Consider the following 27,379-nt stretch of genomic DNA (forward strand, 5'->3'; position numbering starts at 1 on the left):
TGCATTCGCAATTTTGACACGTATTTTTTTCTAATTTACATTTTATATTGAAAAGATAGAGAAAGTGTCTCCCATAATTACATATATATTTATTTTAATTATTTTATAAATTGTCAGAAATAAATACTATCCATTAAGCCTCCGCATTAGTTATATCAAAAAATTAAATAGCAAAGACCTGTTGTAAAATCATCGGCTATTGAATGTTAAGTGAATAGTATACAATCTGTATATATAATAACAACTAACTTCATTGTTACAAATATGGATGTTCAGAATAAGTGGAATTTTGTTTTCGAAAATACTTGGAAAATGATGCCTTTGAAATACTTTTGCCATATATGGTCACAAATATATCAAATTAAAATTGCTACACTTTTTACTATACATCAACAATTGTAGACAGAATTGCACACTTGGTTTGTTTTCTCATAGAAGGAGTACAAAACAAATAATGGAATATATCATATCAAACATGTAGCTTCTCTTTGTTTTTTTTATTACTTGTGTTTAAACTTAATTCAAAGGAGGGATCTACGTCAAAATTAAGATAACCAATACTATTGAGCGATGGCTCATTTATTTTCCTACTTTATACAGTCTTTGGTGGACTATTTTGTATAATCATAACCCTCATATAACTGGCATAATAAGTAAAATTCTTACCTTGAAGCGACAAGATGTTGGTCCAATTTCCAATCGCCGACACCCTGCGTGATGACGTAGATTACCCCCTTGATATTTTGAATACAATCATTGCTATGTTGCAAGAATATAGGATTCGGAAACAATACTAGGTTATGAGTAGGATTGGGATCCCGCTAACATGTTTAACCTCGCCTCATTCTTTATGTATGGGCCTGTCCAAAGTCAGTAGCCTGTAATTTAGTGCTTTTCATTTGTTGATGCGTCTGGCGTAAAAAATTATAATCCTGGTACCTTTGATAACTATATATGTGTAGGACTCTAAAGTGCGATGGTACTCTAAAGTGCGATGGTCACGCTAAAGTGCGATGGTCTACGCTAAAGTACGATGGTGTCTCACGCTAAAGTGCAATGGTCGTTTGTTCGCTAAAGTACGATGGTATATCACGCTAAAGTTCGATGGACCAATAGGGTAAGATTCTAGGGCTTTATAAAAAACGTTAAAGAACACTCAATGTAAAAATAGTTCTTTTGTATAATCTAGTATTATAATGTGCCATATGCGAAAGGCATTATAATTTAACAACAGTTTAAAGTGAATTATTCTAAACGACCGACCACGTAATAATTGCTAAAAATGTGATTTAGGTGGCACAGAATACTATATTTCTTGTATATAAGTCAATGTTTTTTTTTACAATTTGGGCGTATTTACAAATATTGTGATAATTGGTGTAGATTGTTGTTCACGCGTAGTCTATCACTTATTGGAACACCTCCCCTTACAATCGTCCTTATAAATTAAAGATACAAAATGTAATGATTATGGGAATATGTAACATTTATTTGTTTAATTTAAATGAGAGAGAAAGGCGATGTTTGCCGAGCTTAATTTACTCCTTTTTTGTAGCGACTACACATCCATGTTATATTATCCTACAATGTGCATGCTAATGTTTTAGCCGACAATTTATAATTTACGCATGAAAACATGTCCCTTTATTTTGCCGACGTTGCTTTTCAATTAGAGCGACAACATATTAACGGAGACTGCACAATAAACTGCAACAAAAACAATGATTTAAATGCATCCGTTCGCTTCCAATAAAAGCAGGATACAGGATATCTATGCAAATACACTTGTATCGACAGGGACTATATTCAACGGTCGACAGCAGGATACAAGTTCTTCTTCAAGCCTCCAAAATAAAACACCTTTGCTTTAGCCAACAAAGCACGTTTTGGTTTAAATTAATTAAGTCATTGACATTTGGTTTAAAAGTTGTTAATCAAATGTCTGTAGTTTTTCCGGCGTGTTCATTTTTAGTTTGTATAAACGACTGTTAACGTCATAATCCAACTACATTTCTTACGTCTTTACTTTCAAGGACCATCGCACTTTAGCGTATGGAAGCATCGCACTTTAGCGTATACCATTGCACTTTAGCGTGTCCATCGCACTTTAGCGTCCCCATCGCACTTTAGAGTCCTACATATGTGTTTATCGTTTATTTTTGTTCATAAACAAGCCTGTTAGTTCTTTCGTTTAAATTGATTTGCATGTGTCTTATCGGGGCCTTTTATACCCGCGTCTGCGGTACGGGCTTTGCTCATTGCTGAAGGCCGTATGATGACCTAAAGTTGTTTATTTCTGTGTCATTGGAGCACTTGTAAAGAGTTGTCTCATTTACAAATATACCATATCGTCTTTTTTATATAGACTTAATATTTATAACATTTCTTTCGTATATGAAATCAGCTGGTTTTCCTTCCCATTTCACATCTTGTGCGTACGAATTTGATGTTTCTGCTTCAACTGGTCCCTATGTATAAAAACAATGTAACAGCATATTTGTTTTTAAGATATTTTTCTTCTTCTTTTAATTTGATGCTGTTATTTCAACATAAATCATTCCGAGTTCAATTTTATCATTGCATCATAACATATTATAAAAGATTTCTATTCAAATTAAAGAAAACAATATCAATTTTGTCATGGTTTTTATAACATAAAACAAGGTTTAATTCACCATTTTCTACGTAAGAATGTATGTTCCCTGTTAGAAATATGATAGTTGGTATATTTGGTATTTCACTTTTTATATAAATCTTAGAAATAATGCATTTCCGAAATTTATTTTTAATACGCGTTATAGAAACCAAAGAGTATATAAACACACAAACGTATTGAAAAATAACGGTCATCCCGCCATAATTACATCCATTGAAACAGATATCAAATGGAAAATGGAAAGAAAAAAAAGAAACTCATATCAAAAGACGCTTACAATTCATATAGTGATCACATTTCGTTAATAAAATAACGTTACAATTATTGAAAATAAAGGTCATTGAGATACATTGTATGTCTTGTTAATTTTATGTTATGAAACTGTTTTAGCAAATGTATAGCAGTTATTTACGTTTTAACAAGAAAGTTGTCTTGAATAGTTCATAGTGTTTTGTTTATAAAGGGTAGGGTATATATAACAATAAGAAGATATGGTGTGATTGGCAATTGAAAAAAAAATAGAATATTAATAAAGGCAACAGTAGTATACCGCTGTTCAAAACTCATAAATACATGGACAAAAAACAAAATCGGGGTAACAAACTAAAACCGAAGGAAACGCATTAAATATAAGAGGAGAACAACGGCATAACACTAAACAAATGTAACACACATAGACAAAATCCCACGAGAATAACAAATATAACATATATATATAACATCAAAACCAAATACATGAATTTGGGATAGACAAGTACCGTGACACGTCTTATCGCAATGTGAATTTACACAATATGAAACATACCGAACTCTAATGGAAATTCAATCGGCTAGTCCTATGCAAAATGGCAAAATCAAACGCTCAAACACATGTTACGAATGTGAACAACTGTAATATTCCTGATTTGGTACAGGCATTTCCTGTGATTTTTTTTATACATGTAGCTAGCTATATATATTGACAATAATGTGTTAAACAGAAATAATGGGTAAACAAGTCAAAGGTTGCGGTACAACTCTGACATTAAACTTACCCAAAATTGATTTGGAATCATTTCTTTCACTTCATTGGGCCACCAGCTGATCCGAGTTATATCATTACTCAAAACTATGGCTCCATATCCTACATGTTCATCATCTTCGTCCCACATATATATATCTTCATACCTGAAAAAAGTATACATTACATGTGTAGATGAAGGTAACATCTTTCGTTAGCTTGCTAGCAAGCTGAAACGTGGAGCAAGCTGAAACGTGGAGCAAGCTAACCAAAGATATTTCCTTTACCTAAACACTCAATGCAATCAGCTGTTATAATTAGGAGTATCTGGCCATTGTTATTCTTGTATGTTTGTGGTTTTTTTTTTGCTTTTTTAAGTTCATTTAAATGTTTTAGAGTATAGTATGACGTCCATTTCACTGAACTACTACATGTTTTTGCTTTTTTAAGTTCATTTAAATGTTTTAGAGTATAGTATGACGTCCATTTCACTGAACTACTACATGTTTCTATTTAGCGACCAGTTGAAGCTCGCCAACGGGTGCAGAATTTTCTCAATATGTTGACGACCAATTGGTGACCGTCAGTTGTAATCTGCTGTGTGGTCGGGTTGTTGTCTCTTTGGCCTATTCCCTTTTTTCCTTCAAATTTACTGGCTGTTCAAACTCTATTTACTTAAAACTTTATGACTCGAGAACATATACTTTTTTTCAAAAAGCCGACTCTGATATGCTATTGCTATTGCCGAGTTGTTGAGCATCGATCTTTGCTCGGACGTTGTATAACATTTGTGAAAACTAGTGAGGTAACCGGACGAGAGTTATTGAGGCTGTCCCATTCAAAGCAGATTTAGTACTGCTGCTGCCAATGCATGGGTTCATAAATAAAATACTTGTTTAGTCCATTTTTCTTTTTTGACATTACTGGTTCATTCATATATAAAAATGATGGAGATGTCAACCATACAGTATGCAACAATAAGAAATCCCAATACAACATGGTCGGCTATAAATCTCCCCACATGAAAATATGAAACAGATCAATTGAGAAAACGAACAGCCTAATTTATAACAAAACAAATATGACAAACACGAATCAACAACAATCACAGAGCTACAAGCTATTGCAAGTTATATAAATGCACAACATCAGACCAAACTATAAAAAAAACTTAACTCATCAGATACGTACAAATAAAAATAAACATTTAAGAAACACACAGTTGACGAACACGGGCACTTATACATTTCGACTACAAAAAATCACTATGTACAGATCTGAGAGTACGCACAGTTACTGCTAGCTAATTCAAAGCCAAAAGCAACTAACAAAAATATATATGAGACTAAAATATAAATTAGTACACGTCTAACATCCAATAGATCTAGTGAAAAGACGTCCTTTACAGTCAAAGAAAACCATAACATTGTGCACTGTTGACCTATAGGTGTCGATAGATTGTAGAACCGTGAAAGTATATATATATATATGTAACACTAAGTATGCTGAATAGGTAACCTTTGAAAATAAGTTTATTTAAAGGATTGATATATATAGTTACCGGATCGTATATACAATTTCAGGCTAGGTTTACCACATTACTGTAAAGTTAAGGATGTGATATTCCGTTTGGAAATAGTTTTCCTCATGTGTCACCAAACTTGCAGACCAAATCTTTGTATCTATGGACGAATTTAGTAAAGGTTTAAAGTAATTTGAAATCCAACACATCACTACAGACGTGAGTATAGCGAATGAGTTTTGATAAATAAAATCCGTAAGACGTTGACATCGTCCTAAAATTTTAGTAGCTTATTTAGAGAGATCTTGATCTTTATACGACCAAATGTCTTTAAACTAACCGTAAGTTTCCATTTAATGAAATTTAGACACTTCTTTTCTGAGTTTGACCATGGAATGGGATTCATAACAGTAAAAGAACAAGTCCGCTAATAAAATAACCATTTTGATAGAACTTCTGTGTGCCATTTCTTTTAAAATGAACCGAAAGTACATATTAAGCAATACACTTACAAGCTCAGTTATTGAACCCCTTTGACGTAGATAGTTGCTTCCTTTTGTTTGGCAAATTTATATTACGTTGATAAAATAACTAGTCACTATCTATCACCAACCCAGTCAAAGTATAAAACGAATTGAAAAACAGTTGATATTAGCGGGGAAAACATGTTATAAGTTGTCTTTATATGCAGTACTAACTCTCTTCTTTTTTCTCATTATGTTAGAAATTGATATGCTTCGCTTTTCCAATGAATACACAATGTAATTGCATAACATTAAAATAATTGTTTTATTTGATATTTTTCAAAACGAAATATTACCCACTTAACTTGTTCAGTAGCTATATCCCAAACTGCAATATAGATAAAACGACCACTCATGAAATAAACTTACAAACGTACATACGTTAATTGCATGTATCGCCTGCTACAAAATAATACAAGACAAAAATAGACACAGCAGTACTTTATAAAAATATGTTTGTATTTACGTTGATTCCCGTTGTGTTCGGTATGCTGTATGCTTGATGTTTTGTTATTCACCTCTTCCAAAACTACTTAGCTAATAAAATGCATCTAAATCATATGTATTTTCCATTAGTTGTCATCCATCAATCTAAAATGGCGGCCGGAATTTTAACTAAAAATCAAAAATTTGGGTAACACAAGTAAAATGAATAATTTGTATGGCTACCACAGTAAGTTTTTATCTTATTTTCTTAACGTATGATAAACCACTGTCCGTCCGCAGAAAGTGTCATGTTGTTGAACTGTGTGCAATTGTGCAACTCAGCATTTCCACTTTTTAATTGTTTGGTTTCAATAGGTTTTTTTTTCTCATTAGTAATCAAATCTCATTATTTTCATCAAGAGAGATTTAAAAAATGCATTTGGTTCGGGTAGCTAGAACTATTTTTCCAATAATTTTATAAGAAGTATCTATAGCGTTACTAAGAAATATTTATTGATTAAGATTAGGATTAAGTGAGAATACTTTAAAAAAAAAAATGGTTATTAACGATTTATTTTTAAAAATACAAACTGAATTTGGACTTGTTGGATGGTAAAACACTACTAATTATCTATGACGGAATTTATGTAACCCAAAACAAAACAACATCATTTATAATCAACTTGATCATACATATTTCAATTACGCCAAAGAATGTTTTTAAAAGATGTCGCTAGTACACATTAATGTTAAGGGGGTATGTTCAATTTTAAAATGAGCATATTATGTGTTATGATTGCCAATCAGATCACTCTCCAACAGAGACAAAATACATAGAAGTTTACAATAATAGGTCACCATACAGCCTTCAATATAGAATTGTCAGCTATAAAAGACCATAAATTACCAATGTAAACCAATTCAAATATGAAAAATAACGGCCTGATTAATAAACAAAACACAAGATGAAAACCAAATATAATATACAGCAACAAACTGCAACTACTGAATGACAGCAACAAACAACAACTACTGAATGACAGCAACAAACAACAACTACTGAATGACAGCAACAAACAACAAACTACTACTACTACTACTACTACTACTACTACTACTACTACTACTACTACTACTTCTACTGATACTACTTATACTACTACTACTATCATTTTTTATTCTTTTCGTTTTGTACATGAAATTAAAAACAAAGTTTTATAACCAATTAGTTCCTAATTGGTCGTGTAAATTAAAATGTATACACACATCTCATCACTAATATAAAATTAAAAGAGGAAATATCAATAAACCTATTACTTGTTAAGGATATATAATTGGAAGGTCAAAGTGACTTACTTACTTAAGGTGATTGATTTGGAAATAACATAACGTCATCTGACGTAGAATTAAAGATAAACCAGCGGATGTTCCGGAACTTCAAAATAAGGATATTATGAGAATCTTCGATAGGGAGGCAGTATTCGAGACAGAAAAAAGGACATTCCGTACAAACAATTGTACTTTGTTTTTTTTGTTGTTTATTTTATAATGAAACGATGTCATATACGGATGTTTTGCCATAACATCAGCGGGGTTCATTTTACTTTGATTTAAAGCTTTTTTATATCTTGTAGCTTTCTGTGGTTTCTCTGCATATTCCTTCAGGTTTGCTGGTGTTAAATAGGATACATGGGGAACGATGCTATCTTTTCAGCTCCACCTGTGTTCAAAGCGTTGTATACGGCACTGGAACAATTCTTAAATTATTAGAAAAAATATGGGATAGTTGTTGTTTGTTTTAAATTTTATTTCTGCCTCGACATGTTTCCCCGGAGGAATTTCGTATATAATATCATTCCTTTTCAACATCTTGTTCATACAAAGTTGTGGTTCTGCTTCTTCTTTTGTCTATAACAATATAATTTATTTTTAGATGTAACGTACTATGTTCTTACTGGCTGACAGTGTTTTGTTTATCATCTCATAGATATAATATTGTCATGTGACCGTGACGTCATCAACGTTTTTTCATGATTTACGCCGGTTTAAAATTGAATCTAAAATTAAATCATAAGAACGGAATGTAATATTTGTTTCTGTCCATTCAAAATAACCACAACAATATGTAGTGCACACTTAAAAAAAACCTGCTAGACATAGACAGAAAAATATTACAGTCATTAAGAATGAACTACAAATATGACTTTCCCAATTTTTTCCTAATTAATAACATTAATTTAACCTGTTCTTTAAAATGTCTAATTTCAAAATTTCATATTGATATTGGTTTAACAAATTGTCGTGAGTGTCTAAATCGTTACACATATTTCAAGTATATCCAACATGTTCAAGACGAGAACCAAATCAAATATCTATGATATTAAATGAGAAGACCTTATTTTGTGTGTCGCTTATTTTCCTTCCACAATAAATTAATCATCATGCCCCTGTGTCCTAAAGGTAGCATTTATAGTCGCATGTGTTATCCTCTCATATGCTTTTTCCGTTTGGGATATTTTTTGAGAAAAACGAAAGTTAAGTCGTCCGGATATTGTTGCCGTCAGTTGAACCCATAAATTTTGCAATAAACGGGGAAACAGTAAACAAATAATTAAGCTGGTTACCCACATGCAGTGTTTCTTTGTTTCAGCCGATTCGATATACAAATACATTCAGCTTAAATGATTAAAAATATTAGCGCACTTTGTATGAATTGATTACTGTCTCTCCTAATAAAGACAAAAAGTAATCCATCGTATATAATCATTATGAATACAAGTTATCAAGTTTGAATTCTAAATGACAGTTTTGTACAGGGAATATATATACTATAAGTTCACAAATAAGATGGAAAAGATTTTAAAAATCCGTATCAAAACTTGTTTAAAGAAATAATGAAAATGTTATCAAGTGAATTCAATTGTTTCTCAGATAAAATGTAGAGGTAATTTTCCGTAAGATATGGCTAGCATGTCACAGGTAAATGCTGGCGATTTCTTTTGCAATCCACATGTGTCAGCATTGGCTTTTTTCTCATTAAAGCTGGCACGGTAGTATTTCCTGGTCCAAAAGGATGATGATAGACTTTTAGGAATTTTTAACTACATTCTATCACTGCTCAAAATTCTACCTTGAAGTTCTTTCATAATATTCTGAAACCAATTTGAATTTGAAAAATATAACGAATAGAGACAAATGAAATAATGCGGTGTTCATACAGTGCTGATTATGACTCCCGTTTCAGATCTGACAGCGCTAAGATACGAAAAGTTAAAAAGTCGGATTACTATCCTCATTGATCTGAAATGTCCTAACATGTCTTAAAGAAGTCGTCTTCGTTCGTTACAAATTTTGTATGGATCGAGAATAGCCTGGAGAGGTCGGCTAGGCATCCTCGACAGTAAGGTGCATCCTGCAACATTTGGGGAAAGTCAGCTGATCGTGTCTAGTCTGAATACCGTGATTATGTTGTGACAGCTTCTGATATATCGGATTAAAAATTGTAACAATATAATGTATTTTCTGGACGTTGTACTCTGGAACGTACATGATCGTGAGAAATTTATCATTGCTGTTTTTCTGCCAACAATTACAGATAACAATACGACGGAGTCCAGAAAAAGCAATGCAGTACAGCAAACTGTGATAGGATTGCATTCCGACTGTACCTTATCATACCAAATTTGTCGACATTTTTCTATCGGGTATCATCCGTCAGTATCGGTTCATTGTCTGATCTTTGTCGGATCACATTCGGTAGAATCGGGACGCTGCCAGGACATATTCGGTCGTTGTGTACCATGAGAAAGATACAAATCGGATAAGAATTGGATTGAAAACGGGAAAATGGAACAAATTCGGTTGGAAACGCTTCCTGAACATTATCTGATTGATTTCGTGATTCAATCAATATTTTTACAGATTCTAAATCAAGTTTGAATTTCCATAGTATTTTAGTCAGCCTTTTGACAAATTTTAATTGGGAATGGTTCTGTCAAGGACGGCAGCAAAAATCAGAAATGTGTGACTCCAGCTAAAAAATTAAGAAAACAGAAATGAAGCCCCAAACCCCTTCTCTCTTTTATTTAAAATCAACATTAAAAACTACAGCAACATTAAATATTTTGTCACACGTTACGTTCGATGATTTTGATGATGATTCTCAGAATCGCATTAATAAAGATCGATCGAGGTACATGTAGTCCTGACATTTGAGACGGGAATGTGATACTCAGTCCAATAAGATCGATTGTTAAAATATGTTTCCATCAGTTAAATGAAAGTTGATACCAAGTTAAAGATGATGATCACCATTATTATAAAAAAAATCACTTTATTGTTTGACATTACATCCGTTCAGTATGTTTGCCAAATCGATTTATGTTGTGGCTATATGCGGAATAGTGTTGGTGCATAGCAGTCATGCAGGTAATTATGTTTAAAAAAAGACCGTTTGTTTTTTCGTTTAAATTGTTCTCGACTAGATGTTTTGGGGACCATTATAGCTTGATATTCGATGTGAGCAAACCCTTATTTTTGAAGGTCGTATTTTTACCTATGATGGTTTAATTTTTACACATTGTGACTTGGATGGAAAGTTGTCTCATTGGCACTCATACCACTACTTCTTACTTCTATATATTACACTTAATGTCTTGATATGTGTAAATGGTTTATCTTTTGTTAAAATTATCTAGTCAGAATATGCGAAGCATTCGTACAATCCCTACTTGTCCTATATTAAGATCAATATCAGAAATACTAGGAACTTAAAGTCTGTTGAAATTTCCTTTCTATAATGAATTAATCATAGATTACTTAGTCTATAAAAACACATATTTACGACTAGCATGCTGAAGGACGCCTCCGGGTGCTAACGGACAAAATTACTGACTAGGTTGATGCATTCTTCGAAGTCTGTGTCAAACGAAAGCAATTGTTTTTAAGAAATTCAATGATTTGGGAACTACTAAACATTTAAACGGACACCACACTGATTTTTTTCCCGCAAAGAAGTAAGTACAATTATTTTGTACATCTTCTGTTAATGAAATAGTATTTCTCTTTTATGTTAATGTAATTTATAGATTGAGCAGATATTAGATATATTTGTCTGCTTTGAAATGGATAAAAAAGACCTTTCAAGATTATTTTTTTCAGACTTATTTAAAAGCAATAAAAAAAAATGTCTAAGATTCTTTAAATTTCGTACAGCCGGTTGCATTGAGTGTGTAGGCTAAAGTAATATCTTTAGTTGGCTTCCTTGCTATCTGAAATGTGAAGTCATTATTAGGAAAGGTATACTACCCTCCTTTCGAAGTAGCCTAGTCCTACATACAGATAAATTGGTTATCTGTCAGACTAGTCTACTATTAAAGGAAGGTAGGTTACCTGTCCTCATAAGGACTTCGAAGTTCAGCTAGCAAGCAAGCTAACCAAAGATATAACCTACACACTCAATGCAATCTGCTGTAAACGATTCGTATATAACAATACAACTTTATTAAGGAACAAGCTACCAATACATTTTCAAATGATCTTAAAGTAATTTAAAGTAACTATCATGCAATGTCAACTAACATAATATTTACTGATTTTTCAGGCGATATGTTTACGACATAGTGCATACATGGCTAACTTTGAGACATCGGAAGAATTGATGTTAATGAAATATGAATTGAAGAAGATGAATACCGGTAGGGTTGTTTCTGCTGTTGCATAAATAATTTTCGTTATAAATATTGGTTGCTAGTTCACAGTCTGTATCATTCTGGAATCGGAAAGGATTAGTCTGTATTCAGTTTGATAATAAATCTCTCTCATTTTCTTGTCAATTAATAAAGGCAACAGTAGTATACCGCTGTTCAAAATTCATTAATCGATAGCGAAAAAAACAAACCGGGTAACAAAATATACTGAGAGAAACGTTTCAAATATAAGAGAACTACGACACATCAGAGACACGACTCTAAAATAAAACACACAGAAAAGAACTATAATGTAAGAATGGGCATTTTCCTGACTTGGTACAGGGCATTTATGAAACAAATAGTGGGTTGAACCTGGTTTTGTGGCATTCCAAACCTCCCGCTTTAATAGCAGTGTTAATTATAACATTAAACTGAAAACATAACACGACAGGGTTACAATAAAAAAACCCAGATAAATGGTAGAAAATAAAGGACAGAGAAAAAAACGAATAATAGCCATCAAAAGGTAACAGGTTAAAAAAAAAATTATACGCCAGACGTCATTTTTTCCGCACAAAACTATGCTCAGATGTCAAACGTTTGAAAGCAATAACAACTACAAAGTTGAAGATCGCCGAGGACCAAAAGTTCCAAAAAGTTGTGATGCCAGAGTAATCCGCCTAGGACAAAAACATCATTATTATCAAGAATAATACATTGTTTTGCAATTAGTAAATTTTATAAAATGACTATATAATAGATATACATGATTAAACTGAAGTGGTGACTAGCTATAGAATAAAAACGAATACATTACAAAATCACAGCTCTGTAAGCCATAGTCAATGCAACACCCAAAGTGACGTCACATTTAAATTTCTAAAACGTGTTCCGAAAATAAAGAAAGAATTTGGATGAAATTGAAGATTAGATTTGTATGACTTATCTAACTTATACTAATAACAGTGAAAATTATAATACTTATTAAAATTTAGTTGTATTAGCAATAAGATAATTAATTGTAGTATCTAGCTTTGTGGGTGTTTCTTCCGATCAAACGGCAAACAAAATATATCGTCTAATTAAATCTACCAAATGAACTGGATGAGTAGTTATCCCCAAAATACCACACGAATACTACAGGAAAAAAATACGATTTACAACTACAAACGTTAAGATATTTGACAAAATCCGATGACAACAACACACACAACATCAAAATACAACAAATTAATTTGGGATGGAAAAGAACCGTGCCACGTCTTAAAGCAATACGAATTCATACTCAGCAAAACTGTCACATTCGGGAATAAGTCACGTTCGGTAATAAAAAGATCAGACGACGTAATGACAAACCTCAATCAAGCACGTGGTAAAAATGTCCATAGTTATTTTGGACTAAGATACATCGTATGGGTCAACCAATTCGTGTTGGTGTCCGTAAAATTTACGGAATGTCATTTTTAATCTGTCCTCCTCATAACTTTGTTGGCAATAATAGTAGTATTTATTGTATTATTTCCTTGTTGTGTTTTTAATTATTTCTTTTTTCAGTTAATTTACCCTTTTCTCTCCCTTCTTTTTGACCACTTAGTTCTTTCTGTCCAATTCATACAAATATTGAAGAAAAAAATGTCATGCATGCATGCTCTTATTCATCATTGTTCATTGTATTGTTATATATCTGTTAAATGAATAAGACTTCATCAGTGTGTTTGACAAGTATGTCTCATCCAATATGTGGTTTTGCAAATAGAATGTGTTTAAATTAATGCCACACTGCGTTTTTCTATGATGAATACATCATGGAAGATTAAAACAAATGATAAAAAATTTCGCGTAAAAATGCATAATAAGTTAAAGAAAACGCTTTTACAGAACTTTTATGAAAATCAATTTGGAATAAATATGTGCTTACTGTACTTGTATGTTCCTCGTCGAAATAATAATACAATCGATAGTTTGCATTTCGAAAATATTTAAGCAATGCAATGTTAAACATTATTTCTAAATTCCGATTTTTGAAAAAAAATATGATGAACTTAGTTCTAGGTATGATCGCCTTTGTTAGAAGATAGTCCCGACATGTATGATTTTCATCTTGTTCGATCTGATTTTGGGTATCACACTTACGGTCAGAATCAACTTGCCTCAATTACAGTTTTGAAAGGTATCAATTGTGCCACTTTCTATTTTTCTGATGGTATCTATTGCGCCAATAATAAAATAAAATTGCGCCACATGTACCTACGTTTTGCCTATATTATACATGTATTATGTACTATATCTGACATATTGACTTGAAATGAAACTGAACACTTTACAAAATTAAGAAAACTCACCGATGAATAAATTGTTCAGAAAAAGAAAAGTTCTCTACATATAAAGCTGATTTGTATATCGTTGACAACATAAAGTTTGACAGAAGGAAAACGATCTCCTATTCCATCAGAAAAAGCATTTGTGCAAATGGTTGTAGCGCAAATGCATTCATTTTTGGCGTTAATAAATATCGGCCAAATTAACAGCATGTGTTGCAAAAACCGTTAAAAGAACAGTAGGGTGCATGTTACCAGGCTACATTTGTATGCTTCCAAACTCTTATCCCGTCTTTAAGATGTTGCCTAAATTTCCCATACATGGAACATTTTTTTTCCCCTAGAAGCAATCAAATTTTTATCAACTTTCTGAAATGAATTATAAGCAAAAAAACTATAGTTGCAGAAAGACTTTAAAATCTCACTTTACAGCTACATGTATGGTTTTAATAAAATTGGAAGTTGAATTCCATTTTATAATTCATTCTGAAAATAAGTGATTGGAGATGGATTAAGCATGGTAAGATGACAAAAATGACATACTTTGCTTTCGATTCTTCGGAACCAAATGGTTCTTTTCTTCACCCGAGGATTGTATGTTTTTCCATGGAGCACGTGGTTATTTACTCCATAATGCCTGCTGCGACTGTTACGCTGCAGGTTTTATTTGCGAAAAATAATTGTACTTTCTCCTTTACCAATAAATGAATGTCACGTGTCTATTTATATTAATATTGTTTTATCATTGAAAGAAAAAAAAACTCAGTTTCTGTTAGTGCTGCATCTTCCTGAACCAATGACTTCAAGGTAAATGCAATTGGAGGAGGACTTCCATCTGAACCTTTAATGATTGAAATGCCAAAATACAGAGATTTGGGAGAGTACAAATAGAAGTTTTTACATTGGAGGGATAGATAAACCTCACACTATCGGTATGAATATGAGACAAGGGTAATTGGTAATAGGCAGTTCAACGACAAAACCCATGCATTTCTAGTGTTAAATATACGGTTTCCAACGTTAGAAATTTAATTGCAAAGTATGTCAAACAAATGCTTAATAAATAAGTTGCATTGAAAGAGTTGGTATTGCTTTGCTTCATAAATAAGTGTACGAGATGTGGAGCAAGATCTGTTTACCCTTCTCTTTTTGGTTTTGTGTACTTTTGTTTGTCTGTTGTCTTCATCTAATTTTGCCATGGTGATGTCAGTTTGTTTTCTATTTATCAGTTTAAATGTCTCTTTGTATCTTGTTCTCCTATTTAGTATTTCATAAGAATATACAATCATCACATATGCACCAACACAGATCACGCATTTTGAGAACAAAATTTTAAGCTTTTTCGCACAAAAGATATTTGTGTTTTCAGAAATGATGTGATGTATTGAACAATACAAATTTCAACAGCTTCGGGAACAATTGACCTAAGCCGTTTTTCTTTCAATATGCATGTACTAATTCAGAAACACGACTACTTTCCATGTGTGCGATCCGTCCTTATATAATCGGATTGTATTACACCTGTAACCTAACGTTTGAAAGTTTTAACTGTAGTGTGTACAGAAATAGGTGTCAACCAGACATTGTCTTTAGCAATTATTATTTCCTCTATACCGACATCCCATGCCTTCAATAGATAATTGGTCCCAAAAAAAAGACAGATGTTATCCATTCGTGTTATTTGATTACGGACTAGGATAAAATGTAATACGATATTTATCGACTAGTTAAAGTTTAAATTTTCTAATGCCGCGAGGGCCGATCGTTTTAAATTGTTTAAATGTAACTGTCGAGAATGGATAAATAGCGTAATACACGATGTTTGATGGGTATATCTGTTTTTCCATTTAATGCTTGACAATATGCAGACAATATGCAGACTATCCTTATCGGTCGTTTCGAATGAATGTGTGTCGTCATCAGCCATAGTCATCTTTTTCATCACATATTCTCGGTGTTGTGTTAGTGTAACTCACACGTAAACTGAACACAAATACGTTCCAATTTATAACTCAATGTTTACATGTAGTGTAAATCATGTTTTGTCTACATGTATTCGATAGTCAATGTAGGCCTTGTGTAGGTTAAGTGTACACAAAACTAGCCATTTAGAGCATTGATTTTATCATGTATATTTAAGGAAGAAACGACTTTTGAATAATTTGATATAACCTGTAGGTAGCTTTACCTAGACTCAAAGCACATAATTGCCGAACACATAATTCGACTGAACGTACACGGAAATATTTGCCACTGGTATTTACTCAAACAATGATTCACTCATAAATGCATTACCAAAAAAGTGTGAGGTAATTGTATTGTTTGTCTACTATCTCATATCCGTTAAAATACAATTGAAAAAAGAAAATAAAACATTAACCCCTCCCTTTGCTAAATACTTCTTAGAGAAGAAATACCATTCGAACCCAACAGAAAAGATAGAAATGTAGTGATCCTTTACATCTCAATCCTTTTTCTTCGTATGTGAGCATGCTGCTACTTTTTCAAATGCGCAATCGAGACATCTTTAGTATCGTTAAACTACAGCAAATCATCAAAACTGCTTTCATAAAGGAGCAACCACGTAAGTTAAAAAAGGGTTGGGGTATATATTTTTTTTCGGAGCCAGAATGTTTTTCACGTGAACGTTTTTATTCAGTTTTTTCGATGTTAGCAATCACATATTCTTTTTTTTTCAATATTTACCACTATAATGAATGGGGCAACTCTGGATTCAGAATATTTTGTTTTTATCAAATTAGGGGTCAGACTATTTTCAAGTAAAAATCCCCACCCTTTTTTTAATTCAAAAGGTCGTTCCTTAACTGCTAGATTAGTTGTCCGAAAAATTGGCATTCAGTTCTACGTAATGAACATTAACAATAATTTTATCAGCAATGAAAGACGGGCTTTAAAGTTATTGTGAAACTGCCTTTTTTTAGAGGTGGCGTGAATCAGATGTGGATACTTAAAAATTCCAAAGATCTTTTAGAGTACACACAATCTAACTCTCTTTCATCTTGCAGCAGTATTAAAACATTTGACTGTTCTACTCTTTACACAAGTATTCCACATTCCAAACTAAAAGAAAAATTGAAAGAGTTGGTATTGCTTTGCTTCATAACAAAAATGGCCAACGTAGATACAACTATCTTGTCTTAGGGAGGGATAAAGGATCACTCTGATTCAAACAATGAATTCTCTGAAACTGACATTATCAAGATGCTTGATTGCTTGATTGACAACATATTTGTTACGTTCGGAGGACGAGTTTTTCAACAGACTATCGGCATTCCAATGGGAACAAACTGTGCCCCTCTACTTGCAGACTTGTTTCTTTATTGTTATGAGGCTGACTACATGCAGGAACTTCTTAGGAAGAAAGATAAGAAGTTAGCAATATCCTTTAACTCTACTTTCTGCTATATAGATGATGTTCTTTCACTAAATAATTCAAATTTTGGTGACTATGTGGAACGCATTTATCCCATCGAACTAGAGATAAAGGATACTACAGTTAAGTCGTCCTCATATCTTGACTTACATCTAGAAATTGACAATAAGGGTCGGTTGAAAACAAAACTTTACGACAAAAGAGATGATTTCAGCTTTCCAATTATGAACTTTCCATTTCTCAGTAGCAACATTCCAGCAGCACCTGCATACGGGGTATATATCTCCCAACTGATACGATATTCCCGTGCTTGCATTTCCTATCATGATTTTCTTGATAGAGGATTGCTGGTCACAAGGAAGCTATTAAACCAAGAGTTCCAAATGATGAAGTTGATATCATCCCTTCGTAAATTTTACGGACGCCATCACGAGTTGGTTGACCGTTAGTGAATAACCGTTTCACAAATGATGTCGGATATGTTCCTTATGTTGTAAATACAATCCCCTTCCCTTTCATGAATGTGACCCACCGAATTAGACTATTTACCGAATTTGTTATCACATAAGCAACACGACGGGTGCCACATGTGGAGCAGGATCTGCTTACCCTTCCGGAGCACCTGAGATCACCCCTAGTTTTTGGTTGGGTTCGTGTTGTTTATTCTTTAGTTTTTTATGTTGTGTCATGTGTACTATTGTTTGTCTGTTTTTCTTTTTCATTTTTAGCCATGGCGTTGTCAGTTTATTTTAGATTTATGAGTTTGACTGTACCTTTGGTATCTTTCGTCCCTCTTTTTCAATGACATATAGTTTAAAAGTGTGAACAAATCATACATGTACAGGTAAATAAACAAGGTGTATAGACATGATAGATGTGAACAAATTTAATGTGAAACTAGTGTACACATTATGTTATGTTCTTCTCATATATGTTATGATGGTATGATACTAAACCTCTCACGGGGAGGATTTTGCTGATATTCATATGATGAAAATATAATTTTTCAATAAGTTTAATTGAAGTCTGGAGCTGGCATGTCAGTTAACTGCTAGTAGTCTGATGTTATTTGTGTATTATTGTCATTTTATTTATTTTCTTTGGTTACATCTTCTGACTCTCCGTCTATCTATTGCATTACTTCAATTTAGGAACTGGTATAATATATATATATACAATTTAAATCACAAATTAGAATAAAAAACGGTGAATATATTTCTGTTTGGGTTATAAAAATATCATGTCATGATTTAAGTTTTAGGAAAATTTTTCTATACACATTACTTATGTTCATACTAGAACTTTTATTCATTACTCAAATGTCCTAAATGATATTGAATTCGATTGAATTATAACATTTATAAAATAGTTTATAAAGCAACTAAATAAATGTTTAAATTTAACTTTGAATGAAAAACCAAGAATTTAATACAATAATAATAGTAATGATTATAATACAACTTTCATATACATCCATGGTAACCTTGAACAAAACAAAATGTATTCCAAACATGCAGTAGCACAAGTTTTGTAACTAAATTTGAATACGTTTTGTCATAATTAAATTCATGGAAAACAAGAAACACTTTAATCAAGTAAATAAGTTCGATTACCTTAGTACAGGTGTGTTTTACAGGTAAATAGAAAATCCTATTTTTAACCAGGTTTGATATTTTTTAATCAGTGTGCCCGAAGCAGGATGTATTACTTTATAATTTAACTCTCACCAGAAGAACTATTGTATTCATTTCTTTAATTCTTGTATCCCTTTTTAGAATAAATATGTATATATATAGATATATATATACATAAGTACGTCTGAGTCAGTGACAACCCTACAACAGATGTATCCATCGGATCGCCATCAATGATGGTGATACATGGCTGTGTACATAATGTATATACAACTCGTCTAAACATCAACCTAACAATGTTAGATCTGTATTATATGTGGGTTCGAATCCCGGCGAGGGAAGAACCAAAAATTTGCGAAAGCAAATTTACAGATCTAACATTGTTAGGTTGATGTTTAGACGAGTTGTATATACATTATGTACACAGCCATGTATCACCATCATTGATGGCGATCCGATGGATACATCTGTTGTAGGGTTGTCACTGACTCAGACGTACTTATGAATATAATTATTTTCTGTGACTGTATCTTACATTAATTTGTAGGATCCTTTACTATAGATAATTTAGCTGATCTGTAACAATAACATCTTCATGCCTTATATATCATGTACTGTAGTACGCCGCTAGATTAAAACTGACGTGGAAAGGTAACATATGGCCACCGAAAGCTCTTTTTATTGAGAGCCCAGGTGGTCGTGTGGTCTAGCGGGACGGCTGCAGTGCAGGCGATTTGGTGTCACGATATCACAGTAGCATGGGTTCGAATCCCGGCGAGGGAAGAACCAAAAATTTGCGAAAGCAAATTTACAGATCTAACATTGTTAGGTTGATGTTTAGACGAGTTGTATATACATTATGTACACAGCCATGTATCACCATCATTGATGGCGATCCGATGGATACATCTGTTGTAGGGTTGTCACTGACTCAGACGTACTTATGAATATAATTATTTTCTGTGACTGTATCTTACATTAATTTGTAGGATCCTTTACTATAGATAATTTAGCTGATCTGTAACAATAACATCTTCATGCCTTATATATCATGTACTGTAGTACGCCGCTAGATTAAAACTGACGTGGAAAGGTAACATATGGCCACCGAAAGCTCTTTTTATTGAGAGCCCAGGTGGTCGTGTGGTCTAGCGGGACGGCTGCAGTGCAGGCGATTTGGTGTCACGATATCACAGTAGCATGGGTTCGAATCCCGGCGAGGGAAGAACCAAAAATTTGCGAAAGCAAATTTACAGATCTAACATTGTTAGGTTGATGTTTAGACGAGTTGTATATACATTATGTACACAGCCATGTATCACCATCATTGATGGCGATCCGATGGATACATCTGTTGTAGGGTTGTCACTGACTCAGACGTACTTATGAATATAATTATTTTCTGTGACTGTATCTTACATTAATTTGTAGGATCCTTTACTATAGATAATTTAGCTGATCTGTAACAATAACATCTTCATGCCTTATATATCATGTACTGTAGTACGCCGCTAGATTAAAACTGACGTGGAAAGGTAACATATGGCCACCGAAAGCTCTTTTTATAGAGAGCCCAGGTGGTCGTGTGGTCTAGCGGGACGGCTGCAGTGCAGGCGATTTGGTGTCACGATATCACAGTAGCATGGGTTCGAATCCCGGCGAGGGAAGAACCAAAAATTTGCGAAAGCAAATTTACAGATCTAACATTGTTAGGTTGATGTTTAGACGAGTTAGATATATATATATATATATATCCCGGTGTATTCTAAATTATTAGATGAAACAAACACTGTCAGTGATTTTTGTTTGTTGTTACCTCATTTGAAAGATAGTTATATGACTATTGTATGTAACCATGACCCCTCTGTAGTTTGTATTTAGAAATTGAGATATATCAAGTTTCGTTTTAAGACAAATGTGGTTGTGTCCTATTATTATGTCTGTTTGACTTTTTTTAGCCACTGCGTTGTCAGTTTATTTTTTATCTATGAGTTTGAATGTCACTCTTGTATTCTAAGCCCCCTCTTTTATGTTGAATGATAATTTAAGCGAAATATATCGTCAAATGAAGTGTCTAATTTCCTCTGTAATCCAAGGTAAGTATAGTTGGTCATCAGGGGGATAGTTTAGTTTCAGTGATTGCAACAGGATATGAATTGTTATGTCCATAATAACATGAATAAGTGTTATGTCGATTGTAAAGGACGCACCATATCTGGTTGTGTTACAATCCAGCTGTCCTAACTTACGAAATGATCATTCAGTCTCATTTGTAAAACTTTGATTAATTCATAGTTCTTTTTATTTTTCTCTAAACAATTTTAACGAACAATTCTATTTACTACGTATAATCATAGATGTCGAAGCCATCACAGCGATTAATGTAAGAATTCTATTTGAGCAATTAAAATGTAGGAAACGTACATATGAAAGAAGAGATTGTAACTATCCATTGATGGCCTGAAAAGAATACATGTGTATAAAAGTTATCATCCCAAATAGTTAAGCTTGTTCAAATACGTTATGTTGTTGGCTTCATGGCTATACACAATAGAATACAAACTCATATGAATAAGAGAACTGGTGAAGTTTAAATAGTTTTACACTAGTAATTTTGAGGCCCTTTATAGATTGTTGTTCGGTGTGAGCCATGGCTCCGTGTTGAAGGCCGTACGCTGACCTATAATGGTTTTCTTTTTTTAAATTGTTATTTGGATGGAGAGTTGTCTCATTGGCACTCACACCACATCTTCCTATATCTATTACGATTTTTTTATACTGACCATTTTTTCGTAAATAACAACAAATAACATTTTTTTTTAGATCAAGGACTTAGAGGATGCATACAACATTGTTTAACATAGATACAGGATGGTATGTTAAATCATAGCATGCTTGATAAAACTGTATGTATTTACTCCATTGTTTCATGCCAAATTATGAAAAACGGCCAGGTATAATGTTACTGTTATTTCCAGTTACATTGCAATCAGCTGATATCAAAGTTTTTTGTTGTCAATATAGCAGAATTTATTGCAACTGTCATACAAGTGAGATAATTAGCTAGCTTTAAAACCATGTTTAATATACCATTTTCTACATAAGCAAAATGTCTGTACCAAGTGAGGAATATGGCAGTTGTTATCCATTCGTTTGATGTGTTTGTGCTATTTGATTAGGGACTGTCCGTTTTGAATTTCCCTCGGAGTTCACTCTTTTTTGTACTTTTACTTTTTTCCAACTTAAGTTCATTTACACAACCAAAATGTTGATTCAAACCTAGATTGTAAGTTTCCCTACACTAAAATTGTTTGCCAATTGTTAACCTTGTGTTTACAACAAAAAGATATCTACGAGTCAATGAATCTCATCTAAGCCCTCTGTGGGGCAATATTTGAATTCTGCTTTAAGATTTATAAGGGTTGTAGTCTCAAATTGTTCAACAGTTGAATATAAAATTAAGAACTCGATGAGTCAAAGTCTTCGTTCATGTTCAACAGAATTGTTACTTGTCTTTAAGACATGTAATGTTCGTATAACTCAAAAACAAATATGTTAAGATCAGAAAACTAAATTTACAAAAATAACTGACAAAAAATATATAATTTAAATCATATCTTCCCTTAAAATGTATTTCAAACTAGATATATTATATTTCTGTGATAATTACAGTACAAATAATAAAATTGCTTTTGTAGATTAGATGATGTAAAATAAATACATCCTATTCGATTCATCATTTTCGAGTTTTTAACCTGTTTAAGTATATAATGTTGGGTGTCCTTTTTGAAGGGTGTAGGGAGAGTTAGACTAAATCATTTGGTATTTCGATATTAGATACAAAATGTGATTGATTAACGACATGAGTGGCTATCGAAATTGATATTGCTAGAAGTCAGTTTTCTATGTTTACAATAACAGTTTTCGAAATACTGTAAAGGAAGTTATGCAACGATCTTATATAATGACTTTTCATAAAATAAAATAATCAGCGGGTTCCTTTTCATTTGTTTATAATGTTCATTTTCTTGTAGCTTTCTGTAGAGCCTCAGCATATTCTTTCAGATTTGCTGGTGTTGAAAGAAAAGACATCGGAAACGATACTATCTCTTCAGCGCCACCTTTCTGCAAAGCGCTGTATACGGCACTGCAGCAATTCTTAAAAACAATGTGATATCTGTTGGTTGTTTTGAATTCATTCCACCAAGATTTTATAGCTGCCTCGTCAAGTTTTCCGGAAGGAATTTCGTATATTAAATCAGCTGGTTGTCCTTCCCATTCCACGTCCTGTTCATAAGAAGTTGCTGGTTCAGCTTCCACGGATGTCTATAAAGTCAATGTAAAGACGTTTGCAAAATATGATTCATAGATTTCAATTTTCAACCGGGCAAAGTTCTACCTAAATACTTTTGCTTTTATATGTGTATAAAACGGCAATATATAGATGGTTTATGAACTTTGCTTTTGATACTATATTACAGTCAAATGAAGAATTGTATGGACAATATAACAATCAAATCAAATAATCTTATGGACACTATCATTTCACTACACGAAATTATATACCTACATGGTGTTATTGTCTTCTGAACGATAGGTAATTCTTTCGAAGAATCAATCCGGACGATACCTTGTTTCAATGAGGTCATTATTTTCCTTGATAAATATACTTCAAAATTATATTCGTCTGATAGTTTTTTTGTTGCCGATTTGGGAATTTATATTTAAAGTTCAATCTATGATAGGAGTAAAACAAAATGTCATTGCCAGCATTTCAATTATAGAAACAAATAACGTGAAGTTTTGTAAACTTATCGATACAATACAGAGATATCATTATACATAGAAGATGAATTTTAATGTCAAACTTTAATAATACCTTAAAATAAAGCCAGAGTTTACATATTTGTGTTTAAGATTTCGAAAATCTTGTGTTGATTCACACTTAATAGTTTGATTGGTTATTGATTGCATGCTTAACGTCCAATGGCGCATATTTTATGCATGTTCAGAACGATACACACTAAATAGGAAATCATACTGTGGCCTTCATGTATTGATATTCGTTTTCGTGTTACATGTACATGTATCAAAATTTCATGTTTTCTTCCTGTCAGTTCTTAACTTTATTAAATTCATGTGTACCTTAAACTCTATCAAATGATCAACTAATACAACATTTACGTACAAAAGTATGTATTGCAAATAAAAAAAGAAATGTAAAAATTTCATTCGATTCAATTAAAATTGTTGAAAAAATAACCACTTGTCCGTGATAGAAATGTCATTACAAATATAAAAAAAAACAACAACAGCATAGCACCCCCTTTCCATAAACTAAGTTCAACTTGATACAATAAATTGCTTGTATTTTTCATACACCGTTTTCGGATGGTAACAATTCGTTTGTGTCTTAATTTATGCAGTTACTGTTATAATTTTATTAAGTATTGAAAATAATTTCTAAGGTTCATATATCTAGATTAATTAGTGAGTTTTATTTAGCATTCATAATGAGCCGTAGGGCGTATTAAAACCTGAACGTATTAGAAAGGAAAATCCCACTTAAGTGTGGTCGGTTAAATAAGACGCTAAAATTTGCAAATCTTTACAAAACATAATATTTTTTTACGGTATATTTGTCAGATAATGCACATTTTAAGGTTAGTCATGTCGTGGAACACACCTCGGGTTGTCAGCATTGCCCACAGAAATACCTCACTACGGTCGGTCTTTCATTTGATCAACCTTGACACCCCTCGGTGTGTTCTACTCAAGTAAAACCTTAAAACATGCATTATCTATTACAGGTCTGTTCTCCACTTTGTAAGACCTTAAATCATGAATCTTAGTTTGTTTTGGAAAATGATATTTCTTTTCATTACAACAATAATTTAACTTCACATCCCAGCTCCATTGTTCTAACAGGGGTAATCTGAGCCGAATCACCCCACCCAGATCACCCCAGTTTATGTTTCTTTGTTCTGCATGCTTTCCTTTGTTCTGTTGGCTGGAATGTCAAATCCTCTATAAAACTTATTATTAATTAAAAAGTCAGTGTATATGCTGGGATTCGAACTCAAAATCTTTCGCATATCAAGCCACGACATATACCACTAAACCAGGACGACTGGATACGAAATTTGACATACTTAAAGGTAGCAAGAACTTTTTATAAGTTGGGCGAGTTGACAGACCTTTATATAGTGGGGTTTAAACCTTTTTTTGTTATTTAGTGAGTTTTCAGACTTATTGTTCAATTTGATTTTACACTTTTTTTAAAGTGGGGCGAGTCGGTAAACAAGAGTGGGCGGTTTTTTTTTTTATAAAGAGGCGATATAGTGTGGGTCGATTGGCAATTTGGGCGAGTTGACATTGTATGATATCTACTCATCGTATTTGGGTGTCATAAAGGGTATACATCATATAGTATTATATAAAGTATATTGTAATAGTTGCGTTGTGTTCATAACCAGATTTTATGAATCGTAAATCGTTTTTCGTCTGATTTAAAACAGCTGGGATCTAAAATAGTTATCCCACTCGGACTTGGTGTGTCAGTGTTAGATCACCCTCTGGCCTCCGGCCATCGGGGTGATCTTACAATGACAAACCGCATTCTTGTGGGATAACTTTTAAATAATTACTTGTCGACGCTGTTATATTTACATGGGTAAATCGAGTTCGATTTTAGGGTTTATAATAAAATCATCAACCCTTTATACGCATTCTATTAAAAGTAAAATGCAACAAATATATATTCTTTTTGTCATAGCTTTTTAACCAACTCCAAATAAAATGATGTTCACACATTTGTTTCTCATAAGCCATTATTTAGGGTCAAGCTGAAGACTACCTCCGGGTGTGGAATTTTCTCGCTGCGTTGAAGACCCATTGGTGGCCTTCGGCTATTGTTTGTTGTTTGTTCGGGTTGTTATCTCTTTGACATATTCCCACTTTCATTTTAAATTTATTAAAGACAGTGGACGTGTTACGATTTGAAATATATTGACATTTGGACGACCACCCAACCATTAAATTCTCCATCGACACGTTCACATCCCTCCTCTCCCATCACCATCCACCCTACCTAAGAAAAACCAACAAATCTGCTGAAAAAAAACCTTGGAAAACGCATATTAAATGACGTCAATAGAATAATCGAATACACGACCATGTGAGCAGAAGTTACCGTTACTTTGAATTCAAACTACATGTCATCAGGATACATTATTAAAAATCAATTCTTCAGAGAACAATTGAAGGTCTTTCCACCTCGATTATAAGAATGAAATTTAAAAGTCGATGTTAGAAAATGTCACTCCTTGTTGATGTAATTCGGTTCATCAAATTGATATAAAAAAATAAGATTAATAGGTATATGCAGAAGACTTAATTGTTTTATTATGATCTAAAACTCATTTTTAGCAAAGGTCAAAATCTAGAACGTCAAATTGACCTTTGACTTTGACCTCAATTTCAAGGTCATAGGTCAGTGATCTCAAATCAAAAGACCGCTGGTCAATCATTTGTATGGTTGTGGAGAAAAACTGATTTGAAATACATATGGGGAGAAAACTCCTATAAGGGTTAACCAAAACACTTCGACTGAATAGGTTGAAGTTGCGCCTTTTTGTTAACAGTAATTTGGCAAACAAACCATACCATTAACTGTAACCGTTTCTTTTGAACAACGATAACAAGCAAAATTCAAAATTTATTACATGACCTTGACCTTCGACCTTGATCTCAATTTCAAGGTCATAGGTTAGTGAACTCAAAACGGAAGACCGGAGGTCAATCACTTATATGGTTGTGGAGAAATACTGATTTGAAATACATAAGGGGAGAAAACTCCTATAAGGGTTAACCAAAACACTTTGACTGAAATAGATTGAAGTTGCGCCTAATTGTAAACAGTTATTTGGCAAACACATCATATCATTTACTGTCACAGTTTCTCTGGAATAACGATAACAAGTAAAATTCAAAATTTAGAACATGACCTTGACCTTTGACTTTGACCTCAATTACCTTCAAATGGACCAAGGACTTCATATCAAAAGACTGTAGGCCTCTACGACTTAAAACGTATGAATTCATCCAACAAATCGCTTATCTTAAATTTTCAAAGGGGAATAACTCTCATAAGATGTCTTCCGATCACTCAAGTCAAAATAAACTAAATCATTCCTAAGAGTAGACAAACCATTTG

The 27,379-nt window shown here is 32.9% G+C and overlaps 1 protein-coding gene across 1 annotated transcript; it reads left to right on the forward strand.

The window, feature by feature from the left end:
- Nucleotides 1-9,089: 9,089 nt before the first annotated feature.
- On the forward strand, nucleotides 9,090-22,023 carry LOC134694468 (uncharacterized). The gene is made up of 5 exons (XM_063555479.1): nucleotides 9,090-9,107; nucleotides 11,731-11,824; nucleotides 13,519-13,540; nucleotides 14,634-14,730; nucleotides 21,988-22,023. Exons 1-5 carry the CDS (start codon nucleotides 9,090-9,092, stop codon nucleotides 22,021-22,023), a joined length of 267 nt encoding a protein of 88 aa, XP_063411549.1.
- The last annotated feature ends 5,356 nt before the right edge of the window (nucleotides 22,024-27,379 follow it).

This window comes from Mytilus trossulus, chromosome 13, assembly GCF_036588685.1.
Source record: "Mytilus trossulus isolate FHL-02 chromosome 13, PNRI_Mtr1.1.1.hap1, whole genome shotgun sequence".
Classification (NCBI taxonomy): Eukaryota; Metazoa; Mollusca; class Bivalvia; order Mytilida; family Mytilidae; genus Mytilus; species Mytilus trossulus.